The 15000-nt window shown below is 45.8% G+C and overlaps 1 protein-coding gene across 1 annotated transcript; it reads left to right on the forward strand.

Moving 5' to 3' along the window:
- The first annotated feature begins 4215 nt into the window (after positions 1-4215).
- Positions 4216-5415, forward strand: LOC127643536 (uncharacterized protein K02A2.6). The gene has a single exon (XM_052126329.1). It carries the CDS (start codon positions 4216-4218, stop codon positions 5413-5415), a length of 1200 nt encoding a protein of 399 aa, XP_051982289.1.
- The last annotated feature ends 9585 nt before the right edge of the window (positions 5416-15000 follow it).

Here is a 15000-nt window from a genome sequence, read left to right on the forward strand (position 1 = left end):
AAAGGGTCAGCAAAATGCAAATGGGTGTAGTGGTGAAATAAGAGGTGGGTATACTATGAATACTTAGAACAGTGATTCGCAAGCACATTGGGTGTACAAGCACATTGCAGGAGTACATGGAAACATTTAATCATTTATTTTCAACTTGGAAGTACTGAGAATTATTTACTTATCTTTGAAATTCCAAGAAGATAAGTAAATATTCCCAGTCATTTCATAAGTCCATCAATAAAATGGGACGTGTGTACTACAACTAACGTTAGTTTCCCAGTGGAAACAATAACCTATGGCACAGCCATAAAGCTTTCATGATGATATGGACAATGCATTGTGGGAGAAATAAGAATAATCGCTAAGCTGTAGCTAAAAGCTAACATATCACCTACTTTTCCGTATTATATTTCTTTTTTGTAGTACCCTACAACATCAAATACAATGGATAACTGTTTAAATGTTTATTACCAACTAGAAAATTGCCAAAAAAAAAAAAACCTGCACCATGGGCTTTAATGCTAGTTAGCACACAAAAAAGCTAAGTAGCATTAAGTCAACCGAAACTAAGGGTCGTGCAAGGTGCCAAGTGCAGGAACAAACGCGACTTCCGTACACAGCAAATAAATTATGCTGCACTTTAGCAATAAATAATACTCCAACCCTAAATCTAGCAGCGAATACTATGGGACAAGTCAAGACAAATCTAGCAGCGAATACTATGGGACAAGTCAAAACAAATATATCGCACAAACACCTGTTTAAGCGACGTGCGTTCAAGACAGTAAACAAACAGCACCTGATCTAGCAATGAATACCACTCTAACAACGTTAAAAACAATGAAATAAACACACTTACATACAACTGCAGACTCCTGTAGATAGATCGCTTCTCCTAACTGAAATAATAATAATGATATAATAAAGGTATGATTTTTAATCTTCTATAGATAGTCAGCAAGCATGATTAATATAGTTTCCTATTGATTCAGTTCACTCGACATTACCGTAAGCACTAAAGGAATGTGTCCTTACACGACCTTGTTGAAACCCTTATACAATCACGTCAATCCTCTGATTGGCAATGGTGTCTGAGCCCGCTCCTTTAGTCGCGCATTAGGCCTATTTTTATTTTGTTACTGTACTTTAACAGAGTATTTTTCATTTTAGGAAACTTTTACTTCACTAGATTCAAAACCATAATATTTTACTGTTTACTCCACTACATTTTGAAGTTGTAACAACCCTCATGGGAAGGAGGACAGGAAATGAGGCTTCAACAAAGGTAAGGCTTTAATTGCTGTCTTTCTTACAAAAGTTAACACAAATGTCACACAACACAAGCACATTGGATTGTTATGATGCAGACGAGGGCAGAGCCGTGGGAGGCTCAGGAGGCAGAGCTGAGGGAGGCTCAGGAGATGGAGCCAATGAAGGCTCGGGTGGCATAGCCGTGGAAGGCGAAACCGCGGAAGGCTCGGGAGGCAGAGCCGAGGGAGGTGGAGCCATAGGAGGCTCTAGAGGCGGAGGCCTGGAAGGCTCTGGAGGGGGAGCCGAGGGAGGTGGCGCCATAGGAGGCTCTAGATGCAGAGCCCTGGAAGGCCCTGTAAGGCTCGTGAGGCGGAGCCGAGGGAGGTGGCGTCGTAGGAGGCTCTAGAGGCAGAGGCCTGGAAGGCTCTGGAGGTGGAGTCGAGGGAGGTGGTGCCGTAGGAGGCTCTAGAGGCGGAGGCCTGGAAGGCTCTGGAGGTGGAGCCGAGGGAGGTGGCGCCGTAGGAGGCTCTAGAGGCGGAGCCCTGGAAGGCTCTGGAGGCTCTGGAGGCAGAGCCGTAGGAGGCTCGGGAGGTGGAGCCCTGGAAGGCTCAGGAGGCTCTGGAGGCGGAGCCGTAGAAGGCTCTAGAGGCGGAGCCCTGGAAGGCTCTAGAGGCGGAGCCGTAGGGGGCTCTGGAGGTGGAGCCGTGGTAGGCTCGGGAGGCGGAGCCGTAGGTGGCTCTGGAGGCGGAGCCATGGGAGGCTCGGGAGGCGGAGCCCTGGGAGGCCCGGGAGGCGGAGCCCTGGGAGGCTCGGGAGGCAGAGCCATGGGAGGCAGATCTGTGGAAGGCTCAGGAATTGAAGCCATAGGAGGCTCGAGAGGCGGAGCCCTGGGAGGCTCGAGAGGCGGATCCCTGGGAGGCTCGAGATGCACTGGCTCTTACTGATGGTCGAGGCTACTGGCGCTGGCTCTGGGACAGTCGAGGCTACTGGCGCGGGCTCTGGGACGGTCGAGGCTACTGGTGTGGGCTCTGGGACGGTCAAGGCTACTGGCGCTGGCTCTGGGACGGTCGAGACTACAGGTGTTGGCTCTGGGACAGTCGAGACTACAGGCGCTGGCTCTGGGACGGTCGAGGCTACAGGCGCTGGCTCTGGGACGGTCGAGGCTACAGGCGCTGGCTCACTGATGTTCGAGGCTACAGGCACTGGCTCACCGACGTACGAGCCTACAGGCACTGGCTCACTGACGTTCGAGGCTATGGGCACTGGCTCACTGACGTTCGAGGCTACAGGCACTGGTTGGTTGGCCGTGGTAGGTGGAGGCTGGAGGGCAGAGGCCTTTCCTTTTCTCCTCCTCCTCTGGGCGGAAGAGACTGGCAACGCTGGATTGCTGGCCATGGCTGGCGTGGGCTCTGGCTCGCTGACCGTGGCAGGCGTGGGCTCTGGCTCGCAGACCGTGGCAGGCGTGGGCTCTGGCTCTCAGACCGTGGCAGGCGTGGGCTCTGGCTCACAGACTGTGGCAGGCGTGAGCGGAAGCCTTTCTTCTCCTCCTCCTCCGGGCGGACGAAGTTGGCAGCGCTGGCTCGTTGATCAAAGCAGGCGTGGGGGTTGGCTTGCTGGCAGGTGGGGCAGGTGAAACAGGACGAGCCATGGACGAGGGTCACCACTGTGGGAGGAGAGGCAGGATCCTCCTCAACAACACCCACAGTGAACGGCGAGCCGCATGCCAGCAGCGTCTCCTCCACAAAATCGTGGAGCATCCAGTCGCGCGTCGCCGGTGGCAACCGCTCCTTGAGCAAACTGGTCAGGTTATCCCGGAACAAAACCACCAGGGAGGAGTCAGGGAAGTCGGTGGCACTCGCTAGCTCCAGAAAGTCTCTGACATGATCCTCCACCGGACGGCTTCCTAGCCTCAAATTCAACAGTCGACAGTTCGCCTGAAGAACCGCTAGATCCATTGTGGTCGATCGCTCTGTTATGATGCAGACGAGGGCAGACAAGGAGTGGGATCTAAATGTGGGTTTTATTGAGAACAGAGTGAAAACAAACAAACAGGAACAAAAGAAACATCCACGATGGGAAAACTGAAACTAAAACAAGAAAACCTCGAAGGAACACGGACTGGGGAAACACGGCAGGATGAACACAGCTGTAAGGGTAACGGCGTAAACATGAACAGCGAAACATTAAACACGAGAAAAACATCCATAACATTCATCAACGTACAGCGATCGACCAGGAGTGGAGAACAAACAGGGTTTATATACACAGACACAGGATGATCACAAACGACAATCAGGTGAAAACAATGAGTGAATGCTGGCAGTGGTGAGGGCAGGGAACTATGGGAAATGTAGTGAATGACAGTGACATGTGAAACGCGGGGCAGACAACAGGGAATCGTAACAGGGATGGCTTGTCGTGTTCTCTCGACTGGAGGCTCTGTGTCTGCTTTTATGCCTCTCTCCTCGTGCTCACTGGAATTAGAGACAGGTGTTAGGCATAATTTAGATCGTTGTTAACATACTATACAAAGTTCATGCCAAACCTTTCCAGTAGGCTTCGTCCACTACATGAACTGTTAAACAAGTCCAAACAATGGAAATGGTCGGACAAATGTGAAAAGGCATTCAGGGACGTGAAATGCACATTAACACAATCGGAGGTCCTCACACATTACAACCCTGCACTACCGATACAGTTGGCATGTGATGCTTCACCGTATGGTGTCGGGGCGGTACTTTCACATGTAATGCCATCCGGTGAAGAAAGACCAATCTCCTTTGCGTCAAGGACTCTGAACTCAGCAGAGAGTAATTACGCTCAAATTGAGCGAGAAGCTTTAGCAATCGTATTTGGTGTAAAGAAATTTCACCAGTACTTGTTTGGGCACAGATTTACCCTGTTCACAGACCACAGACCACTTACCTCCATTTTTTGTCCCCAAACTGGCATTCCCTCTCGGCAGCGAATCGCATGCAGCGTTGGGCTCTGTTGCTGTCGGCTCACCAATATGACATCAAATATAAGAGGTCTGAGCAGCATTGCAATGCAGATGGACTGTCAAGGCTGCCTCTGCCAGACACAAAACCAGAATGCCCTCCAGTCGACATCTTCTACTTCAAAGAAGTGCAAAGTGCTCCAGTAACTGCTGCCCAAGTGAAACGATTCACAAGAACTGACCCAGTTTTGTCAGAATTTCTGGCCTGGATGTCTCATGGCTGGAGAGGAAAGATGACAGACAAATTCAAACCTTATCTGATTCGACGAAATGAGTTGACAGTCCAGTCGGATTGCTTACTTTGGGGTTATCGTGTCATTATACCCCCGCCCCTGAGGAGCCTTTTGCTGAAAGAACTTCACGCTGGCCATTCGGGAATAGTGAGGATGAAAGAGATGGCACGCAGCTACTTCTGGTGGCCTGGCTTAGATTCAGAGATCGAAGAGGAAGTAAAGGGTTGTTCAGAGTGCCAGAATGTAAGGAATATGCCCCAGACAGCCCCCTTACATCCATGGGATTTTCCAGAGGTGCCATGGCAAAGAATACATATAGATTTCGCAGGACCATTGGAGAACCACATGTTTCTGGTGATTGTGGATGCTCACAGCAAATGGCCTGAGGTTGCAGTCATGCATAACACATCCTCTGAGAAAACCATTGAGGAGCTTAGAACTGTTTTCAGTCGTTTTGGGCTGCCACAACAGCTTGTAAGTGATAATGGCCCCCAGCTTGTGTCTGAAGAGTTCCAGTCCTTTCTGAGTGTAAATGGAATTCAGCACATCAGGTCTGCTCCTTATCATCCATCCACAAATGGCCTGGCTGAACGATTCGTTCAGACACTGAAGAAGGCTTTAAAGACATCTCAGGGTAAGGGTTCCCTAAACCAAAGACTGAACACATTTCTATTGTCTTATAGAAACACACCTCATGCAGTCACAAAAGTCTCCCCAGCTACAGCATTGCTGAAACGACAACTATGCAGCAGACTGGATCTTCTGAGACCAACAGGAACCAAACAAGTTGTATTGTCACAACAGCGAATGCAGGTGGAGAGGCGATCCAAAGCGAAGTTCAGGAGGTTCAGCACAGGTGACAGCATACTTGCTTGTAATTATGGGAAAGGAGCAAAATGGGTACTCGCAACCATTCTTGCCCGAACCGGTTTAACGATGTAACAATATCCACCCTCTTTTTCCTGAACATGGAAGTGTTCCACGATTTGCCTGTTTTACGTTTTTCACCAACAACAGAGTATATTGTTAAATTTCGTACATTTGAAGTTTTAAGTATAACATTTGTCAAAAAATCATGTGGCTCTATAGTGTCTACTTCACAGAATATAGATGACAGTTTTTTCAGACAGTGCCTCACCAGATTTTGTAGATGCCGTAAAGCAATGTTCCGAGGTTATTTACGCTGATATTATTAACTATTTTATTTGTTATGACAACCAACAACTTAACAAGTTGAGAGTGAAATTCGTTTTTACTCAAGATAACACTAAAATGGTTGTCAAGATGTTGCTCGTTTTGGTTACTTTACATTGCGTCTCAGACCAGAAACAGAAAATAGGCAATTAGAATAATCATGGCGCTGCCCAGTGGTTGCTCAGGAAAACTGTGGATACAAACAACATCTCTATGGCGTCATCGCGTGACTTTATGTTCTCAGTCATGATTTGTCACAGGTTTCAAGTTACCGTGCCAAACATAACTTAAAACAAATTTATAAAAATATGTATCAAAATTAAACACAGAGAATTACAAAATACACATGATGTCAATGTTTAGAAGAACACTAGCATATAGAAGACCTTAAAGCAAATAAATATGTGGTGTGTCTCAATCAGCTCCCTAGTTCAGTAGTCAGAGCACTGATCAGGGAGTCATTTCTAGGTCTATCCAAATCACAAATTGGTCCAGTGCACTGAAACGCTCACTTCCTAAAAATTCCCAGAATGCACAGTATACACCAGAGAGGATCGTTGCTCACAATGATAAAATGTGTATCGGGTGATCAGATCACAAGTGGTCAGTACTAAATACAGGTCCTTCTCAAAAAATTAGCATATTGTGATAAAGGTCATTATTTTCCATAATGTCATGATAAAAATTAAACTTTCATATATTTTAGATTCATTGCACACCAACTGAAATATTTCAGGTCTTTTATTGTTTTAATACTGATGATTTTGGCATACAGCTCATGAAAACCCAAAATTCCTATCTCAAAAAATTAGCATATTTCATCCGACCAATAAAAGAAGTGTTTTTAATACCAAAAAAAGTCAACCTTCAAATAATTATGTTCAGTTATGCACTCAATACTTGGTCGGGAATCCTTTTGCAGAAATGACTGCTTCAATGCGGCGTGGCATGGAGGCAATCAGCCTGTGGCACTGCTGAGGTGTTATGGAGGCCCAGGATGCTTCGATATCGGCCTTAAGCTCATCCAGAGTGTTGGGTCTTATGTCTCTCAACTTTCTCTTCACAATATCCCACAGATTCTCTATGGGGTTCAGGTCAGGAGAGTTGGCAGGCCAATTGAGCACAGTACTACCATGGTCAGTAAACCATTTACCAGTGGTTTTGGCACTGTGAGCAGGTGCCAGGTCGTGCTGAAAAATGAAATCTTCATCTCCATAAAGCTTTTCAGCAGATGGAAGCATGAAGTGCTCCAAAATCTCCTGATAGCTAGCTGCATTGACCCTGCCCTTGATAAAACACAGTGGACCAACACCAGCAGCTGACATGGCACCCCAGACCATCACTGACTGTGGGTACTTGACACTGGACTTCAGGCATTTTGGCATTTCCTTCTCCCCAGTCTTCCTCCAGACTCTGGCACCTTGATTTCCGAATGACATGCAAAATTTGCTTTCATCCGAAAAAAGTACTTTGGACCACTGAGCAACAGTCCAGTGCTGCTTCTCTGTAGCCCAGGTCAGGCGCTTCTGCCGCTGTTTCTGGTTCAAAAGTGGCTTGACCTGGGGAATGCGGGGATGTTTCTACTCCAGACTCAGTCCACTGCTTCCGCAGGTCCCCAAGGTCTGGAATCGGTCCCTCTCCACAATCTTCCTCAGGGTCCGGTCACCTCTTCTCGTTGTGCAGCATTTTTGCCACACTTTTTCCTTCCCACAGACTTCCCACTGAGGTGCCTTGATACAGCACTCTGGGAACAGCCTATTTGTTCAGACATTTCTTTCTGTGTCTTACCCTCTTGCTTGAGGGTGTCAATGATGGCCTTCTGGACAGCAGTCAGGTCGGCAGTCTTACCCATGATTGCGGTTTTGAGTAATGAAACAGGCTGGGAGTTTTTAAAAGCCTCAGGAATCTTTTGCAGGTGTTTAGAGTTAATTAGTTGATTCAGATGATTAGGTTAATAGCTCGTTTAGAGACCCTTTTCATGATATGCTAATTTTTTGAGATAGAAATTTTGGGTTTTCATGAGCTGTATGCCAAAATCATCAGTATTAAAACAATAAAAGACCTGAAATATGTCAGTTGGTGTGCAATGAATCTAAAATATATGACAGTTTAATTTTTATCATTACATTATGGAAAATAATGAACTTTATCACAATATGCTAATTTTTTGAGAAGGACCTGTACAGGTGTAAATGAGGTTGAAAACCACGCATTTGTGACCACATCACATTTAAGGTGTAAATGCTTATCTGTCCTAAATGTGTCACAGACAGCAATGAAGCACCACCCCTCTGTCATTCATCCACTGTGCCACAACAAGAGTTTGAAACTTTGTTGGTTAAATACTGCCTTAAAAGGAAGAAAAATCGTATCATAAGATTTTAAAAGCGGATACATACACATGCGCGAGAACTTCACGGATCTTCTTCAGTGTGTCTCAACATGCAGTGACACAGAATAGAAGCACACACATTTGAAGCTCCGCAAACACAGGTACTCCACTAAAACAATGGATAATTCAGCTTGAAATGTTGTGTTTGCGCTTGGATTAAATTTCAACTGCATCTGGGAGAAACAGCACACCGGTTTTGTTCGCCTTTTGTTCGTTTTGTTGTCTTTTCTGATGTTTATTTGGTTTATTATCATACAGAAACACAATAACATACTGTAGTGATTGATATATGCTGTCATAAAAACAGAGACCCTCCCCTCGAAATTTGGACACAAGTGGTCAAAGAAAACTAATTTCAGCGACTAGGTGTCCAGTATTCAGCAACCAGTATTGGTCTCACCTTACCACATGTGATCGGATCACCCGAGACGCATCTTAATATCAAGTGTAAATGGGATTTATGTTTCCTTACCAGAAATATCATCATGTGTTCTGATGTCCTTCAAGTGGTTAGAAGACGACCACAAGTGTAAAACTATGAAGCCTTATTTTCTCTGATGCTGATGTCATTTGTAATGACTTTTATATGTAGTAATCATGAAAGGGAAGCAATCTTAGTTGTTAGAAAAAGCTTAAAAATACACTCCTTTATATTTGTATTTCTTCATGTCATTTATTTTTCATAATAATACTGTATGTTTGAATATCTACAACGAAAATACATGATGTTGTTGTTATTTAATATCAGCTGTGTTTTAAACTGCAAGTTCGTAATTGGCTGGATACTATTGGGTGATTGAATCACAAGTGTCCCAAAGTTCAGTGGATGAACAACTTTGCCAGTTCACGAATTTGTGTTCACGATATACTGATTCATGACACAGACTGCTAGAGAGCTGATTAAGACACACCAATGCCCTTTGAAAAATCACGAGTTCCCTATCTGTCACTCACTTGACGTTGAGTCGATGAAATGACACTAGGGGTCACTCTTGTGAGCCTGAGACACCTCTGATATTTGATAAAAGGCCAATAGGATTTGGCAAGTGGTATTTGCGTGCCACTCTCCCGCACATACGGGTATAAAGGAGCTGGCGTGTGAACCGATTTTCTCTTCGGAACTGAGTGGTCAATGTTCACTGAGTTAAATTCCATGGCTTACCATTCATCTCTTCTGGATCTCTGACGATGCACTACAGCTGCTTTCTCCCCCTCTGGGCACTTTGGCAGAACAAAACTAAAAGAGTATATTCTGAAAGAGCATTTTTTCCTAAAAGAGTATATTCTAAAAGAGTGGCACACATGGAACATCTTTTTAAAGATGCGTCTTTTTAAAGATGCCCTTCCGCTTGTGTGTTATTCCTGGGTGCGGTCGTTACCTCTCACCTTCCGACGGCCAAGATTGCTGCCTCTCGTGTCTGGGCGTTGCGAGGGCATGACCATGGCAACGTTGCGGTCGCAGCTCGCTTTTGTAAGGAAGCAAGCCACCACAGCGGCTCCCCACCTCGGTCCTTCTACCTACGGTATGAGGCCAATGCGCTTGCACTGAGGGCGATTGGGGAACACAATGGGACCACCTCCACTGGGTAAATCCCCACGGACCTCCCATTCTCTGGAACACTCATTTGCCCTTGTTAGGCTTCTGAATGAGTCTGCCGGCTGGTCTTAGTGCAAGTTCGACCTCTTGTTCGGGCCCGTGAAGGTGATGAGCTTTCGAGCGCAGCATCGGAGAGCGGGCTCGTCCAGTCGAAATCTAATTGGCAGGAATCTAATTGGCAGGGATAACCCCCTCAGGTACGGTCGCCTAGTCTCAGGCCGACGCTGAAATGATGGACATGCTTTCCCGGGTGGCCGTGAGCGTTGGGCTAGAGTGGAACCCTCCACTCTCCCCTGAACCCTCGCGACTCGATGATTGGTTCCTGGGACCGCGGCACCGCTCAGAGCCACGCCCCACCCCAGTTCCTTTCTTCCCGGAGGTGCACGAGGAGCTAACAAGGTCGTGGAGGCACCTTTTACTGCCCGGACGTGATCTTTCTGCTCTCCCGCCCTAACTAAACTCGATGGTGGGGCAGCCAGGGGCTACTCGGCGATGCCCCCAGTGGATAAGGCGCTCGCGGTGCACCAATACCCGCAGAGTGACACCACCTGGCGCGGCTGCCCGAAGCTCCCGTTCAGGGCCTGTAGGTTTACGTCGTCCCACAGGGCCCAAGCACCATCAATATGGCGTCTCTGGCTCCGTCCCACCGTGAGGCCCCACCCCCGATATGTCCGATGAGATTGTCCTCTTGGTCCCCCTCACCCGGAACTTGGACATGTGGCTTGTTGCATTCCAACCCGTCGTGGTGGCTGGCCTGTATTGTCCGACTCGGCTACACGATTCAGTTCACTAGGCGCCTGCCCAGGTTCAGCGGCGTCCACCTCACTTCATTGCAGGGTGAGAACGCCTCTAACTTACAACCTCCTACAGAAGAGTGCGATAGAGCCTGTCCCTCCGGCCGAGATAACAGTCACTACTTCATTCTATGGGCATGCCGGCTCCTGGACGGGCCCACGGCTACATAGGCATATCAACTGCCTCAAGTTGTTTGCAATACATGCCCTGCGGCGATTCTGGCCCTTGATCCAGGGAAATTAGGTGACAGATAACACGACAACAGTGGCATACATAAACCGTCAAGGCGGTTTACTCTACCATCGTATGTCACAACTTTCCCGCCGTCTCCTCCTCTGGAGTCAGCGGCACCTCATGTCGCTGCGAGCCACACACATCCCGGGCAACCTCAACTCTACAGTGCTGTCATGGCAGGTTACCCACAAGGGAGAGTGTAGACTTCACCCTCAGGTGGTCCAGCTGATTTGGAGTCGATTTGGGCAGGCACAGGTAGACCTGTTCGCCTCCCCAGAATCCTCCCACTTACCAGCGTACCATCTCACCGAAGCGCCCCTCGGTATTGTAGCGTATTTAGGGTTTTCCATGAAATTTTGTTATCTGGTTAGTTTGGCGGTATTGTGTTATGCTATTAGCTTAGCTGTACTGTGTTTACAATATGGCATCGGCAGGTTGCGCAAGAGAAGAGTCTCTTTAGGACTTCCCATCGCCATAGCAAACAACACCAGTGATTGGTGATCTGGGTCAACACTAATGAAAACAGTTTTATCGATGCCTATGTACGTCAGCATATTCCACATTGCACAAACAAACAGTAATCAGTTAAAGTGCCCAGATTCTCACACCATGTAGCGAATTTGGTAAGAGAGTCGTGTACATTACCATTATTAGTAATGGAAACAGTATGTGTGAACTAGGAATTAAATTAAAAGGTCCTATTTCTACATTACTATGTAAGGAATTTTATAATGGAATCAGTCAGGTTTGACAACCGTTATAATTTAGATAAATGACAAATAACTAGATTATTTGTCTTAATAAATTCTCCACCATTAAAATTGTAATACAGCATCTCATTGTATCAGCTCACAATTTCTACTGTGGGGAATTAGCTTTAATAAGAGAATTATGATTAATTCTCTTATTGGAGTAATATTATTCTCATGGCTTATTGACAACAATATTACACTTATAGGTATAGCTTTGAAGCTAAATCTATTAGAAACAGAGATGTAATTATTTATCAAAATATACCACAGTCAACATATTATTAAAAGGGAAACATGAATAATCAATCTCTATAACTATAACTCGTTATAATTAATTAGGATTAATTTGGATCGGTTAATAGAATCAACTTGAGGTAGCTGAATTAACATTACAAACAATTTATCTGTTCATCCGGCCACACAAAAATAACTCTTTCTTAGCATGGAGCTGAGATCGAATCATTACATTTACATTGATTTACAGAATCAACTCGCAAGAATGTACACAATATGTATCTAACTAAAATACGAACACATAGCTAATCTAAACAAAAACATTCACACGAAATCACTCATACATGGGAAAGGGAAATGTGAAAATAAAATTAAACCGGAACACAATAGGTGAAATGCAGTTATGAAAAGAATAATTTTGACCATCTGAGAGAACCATCGAGCTCTTGATTTAAAAGCACCTTTTGTTACGAAGGGGTTTACCTCTTATACTAAACATAGGTTCAGTTAGTTACTGGTACGATACTTGCAATTGCCTTGGCTGCTGAGAGAGTGCCCGGATGCTGTCACAGGAAAAAGTCTTGATGGTTCCTTGGGTCAATGGTGTTGCACATGGCTTGAGGTGTTGAGGCCTGCCGGCCTTGCCAGCCTCAGGGTCGGACCCGGTCCCACACGAACAGCAGCAGAGAGTCAGGCGAAAGTACCAGGGGAAAAAGCGAGTAAGAGGCAGGACATGTCTTTTAACTTCTGCTGGAGGTCCCTCCTCTCGAGTCTGGCTTGACCAATGAGAAAGGTAGAATTTCCAAGTGGGAAATGTTCCTTTGTTTGGAAGCTGACTCATTTGCATGATTGGGGTTAGTTTAAGCCCCTTTATGCTCTGATTAATATAGCAAGCATGTAATGCATGCTGTCAGAATATATATATATATATATATATATATATATATATATATATATATATATACCATTGTGCAGGATGTCACACAAGGATTCATTTGGTAGGAAAAATGATACTATATAATTTTACATTAGCTGGTAGTCCTTTCATAAGTCATGCATAAAACAGTATACAGTACCAAAACAAAACACTTTACAAGACAGTACTGATCCTATACACAATGTCCTGGGGATACACATGTGAAATTATAGACAGTTTGCCTATAATTTAATGAAGAAAAGTCTGTCTTTCTGAGCTTTGAGTCCATTTCTTATGGGGGAAAGATTGCTCTGGCATGCAACAGCTAACGTCCACCGCTAGGAATGTCACCGGGGGTCCACTCTTTGCTGGTCCAGTGGTAGCAAAGACAGTGTAAAGGCTTGATAATGATCAGTGTATACCTTGAAGTGGAGTCGCTAAGTGATGTTCTTCCCGACGTGAAGACCCACAGAGATGCGCAATCGGATCAGTGATTTCCTTCCTGCAGAAGAGGTTATAGGGACGGCTGTCCCCCTCCACCTTGAAGGTGTATGTAGCCGCTATAGCAGCGCACCACGACACAGTGGACGGTAAGTCCTTAGAGAAGCACGATTTGATCATCAGGATCCTGAGAGGCGCCAGGAGGTTGAATCCCTCCAGACCGCGCCTTGTTCCCTCATGGGACCTCTCTGTATTTCTTCAGGGTCTTTGGGGAGCCCCCTTTGAGCCCTCAGAGCTGAGCATAAGGCAATCTCTTTAAAGACTGTCCTCCTGACTGCACTCACTTCCATCAAGAGGGTAGGTGACCTGCAAGTGTTCACTGTCAGTGAAACGTGCCTGGATTTCAGTCCGGGCTACTCTCACGTGATCCTGAGACCCCGAACGGGCTATTTGCCCAAGGTTCCCATGACCTCATTTCGGGATCAGGTGGTGAACCTTCAAGCGCTCCCCCAGGATGAGGCAGACCCAGCCTTGATTTTGCTGTGTCCGGTGAACGCTTTACGCATCTATTTGGATCGCACGCAGAGCTTTAGAATCTCTGAGCAGCTCTTTGTCTGCTTTGTTGTATAGCAGATAGGAAGTGCTGTCTCCAAGTAGAGGATCGCCCACTGGATTGACATCGTAGCAACAACACAGTCTCCGGGTTGAGCCGGTATTGTCCCTTGTCTTAGCAGGAACGAACAGGTAAGTCCGGGACAGTTGCCCGGGCATAGTGTCTTTCACTAGTCACTGAAATGGCCGGGACCTTCTCTCTTGGCTCCTCAGCACACCTGAATGAGCAGTTTGCACGCCAGCTCCTTTATACCCGTATGTGCAGGGGAGAGGCATGCCAATACCACTCGCCAATTCCCATTGGCCTTTTATCAAAGATCAGAGGTGTCTCGAGCTCCCAAGAGTGACCACTAATGTCACTTCATCGAAAACAACATCTCGTTCCCTCCATCAGGGAAAGGAGGTTATGGAAGTAACCAGGACGTTCATGACAAATTTGCAGCTAGCAAACTTATGGCAAATTATCCAGTGTCACCAAACACTGCTGGTTCACCACTACCGGCGAAGAGCTGCAAACTTCTGGAAAACATTTATGGCGCAGCACAAGCTCATTTGCATATGAAAATAATGAGTGGCAAATTTGTGGCTAGTTTGCCAGAACTCTAGATTTTGGGTGGACTTAAAGCAACAAAACTTTAATTTTTATTTCATGGGCTCTTTAAGCAGACTAATAGTTATTTTTCTTGTGAGACTATAATCATAGCCTAGCAGCAAATATGGTCTCACGAGAGTTTCCACAGAACAAGGGATACCATTCAGATAAAGCGTTGCCCAATGCATTTGAACATCAAAGATGGCAGATCTTAGGCTCACCAGAGTATGGTGTTGGAGGATTTAGCCGGGGCTAAATCTAGATGTAGTTGGGACTGCTGTGGCTAGAGGTGTGGCTTCGGCAGAGGGACCGGCATTGGGGGAGAGACAAAGCTGTTAAATTCTTTGGCAGCTTTGATTTTACTATCTCGTATCGCTCAGGGTCAAAGAACGGTAAACCTGACACTTTGTCCCGCTCTTTTGTGACTGAGAGCACCTCGACCCCTTATATTTTTTTTTTCTGAATAAAAAGTTTTGGATCCAAATGCAGTGACTTCATTAAAAGAGTCAAATCCAGATGCTAATATAGAGAAAATACAAACAGGTTTAAATAATTAGAATGAAAATTAACTCCCCATGCGGACCACAACAGATGTTTCAATAAATATTGCACACAGTCTATTCAATACAATGGCAGAGGATAGTGTCTCACTTTAAGCTTAAAAATGGTCCCAAAAGTATCATAAAAGTAAAAGTCATATTCCAAGACTTTAAAAAGCATATGATCCACCATTTTACTGAATGTGGAATATGGAAGTTTCACAATTCA

This window comes from Xyrauchen texanus, chromosome 5 (genome assembly GCF_025860055.1).
Source record: "Xyrauchen texanus isolate HMW12.3.18 chromosome 5, RBS_HiC_50CHRs, whole genome shotgun sequence".
NCBI lineage: Eukaryota > Metazoa > Chordata > Actinopteri > Cypriniformes > Catostomidae > Xyrauchen > Xyrauchen texanus.

Excerpts from the sequence above, each read along its gene's own strand:
- LOC127643536 (XM_052126329.1), top strand. The coding sequence starts at position 4,216 with ATGCAGCGTTGGGCTCTGTTGCTGTCGGCTCACCAATATGACATCAAA.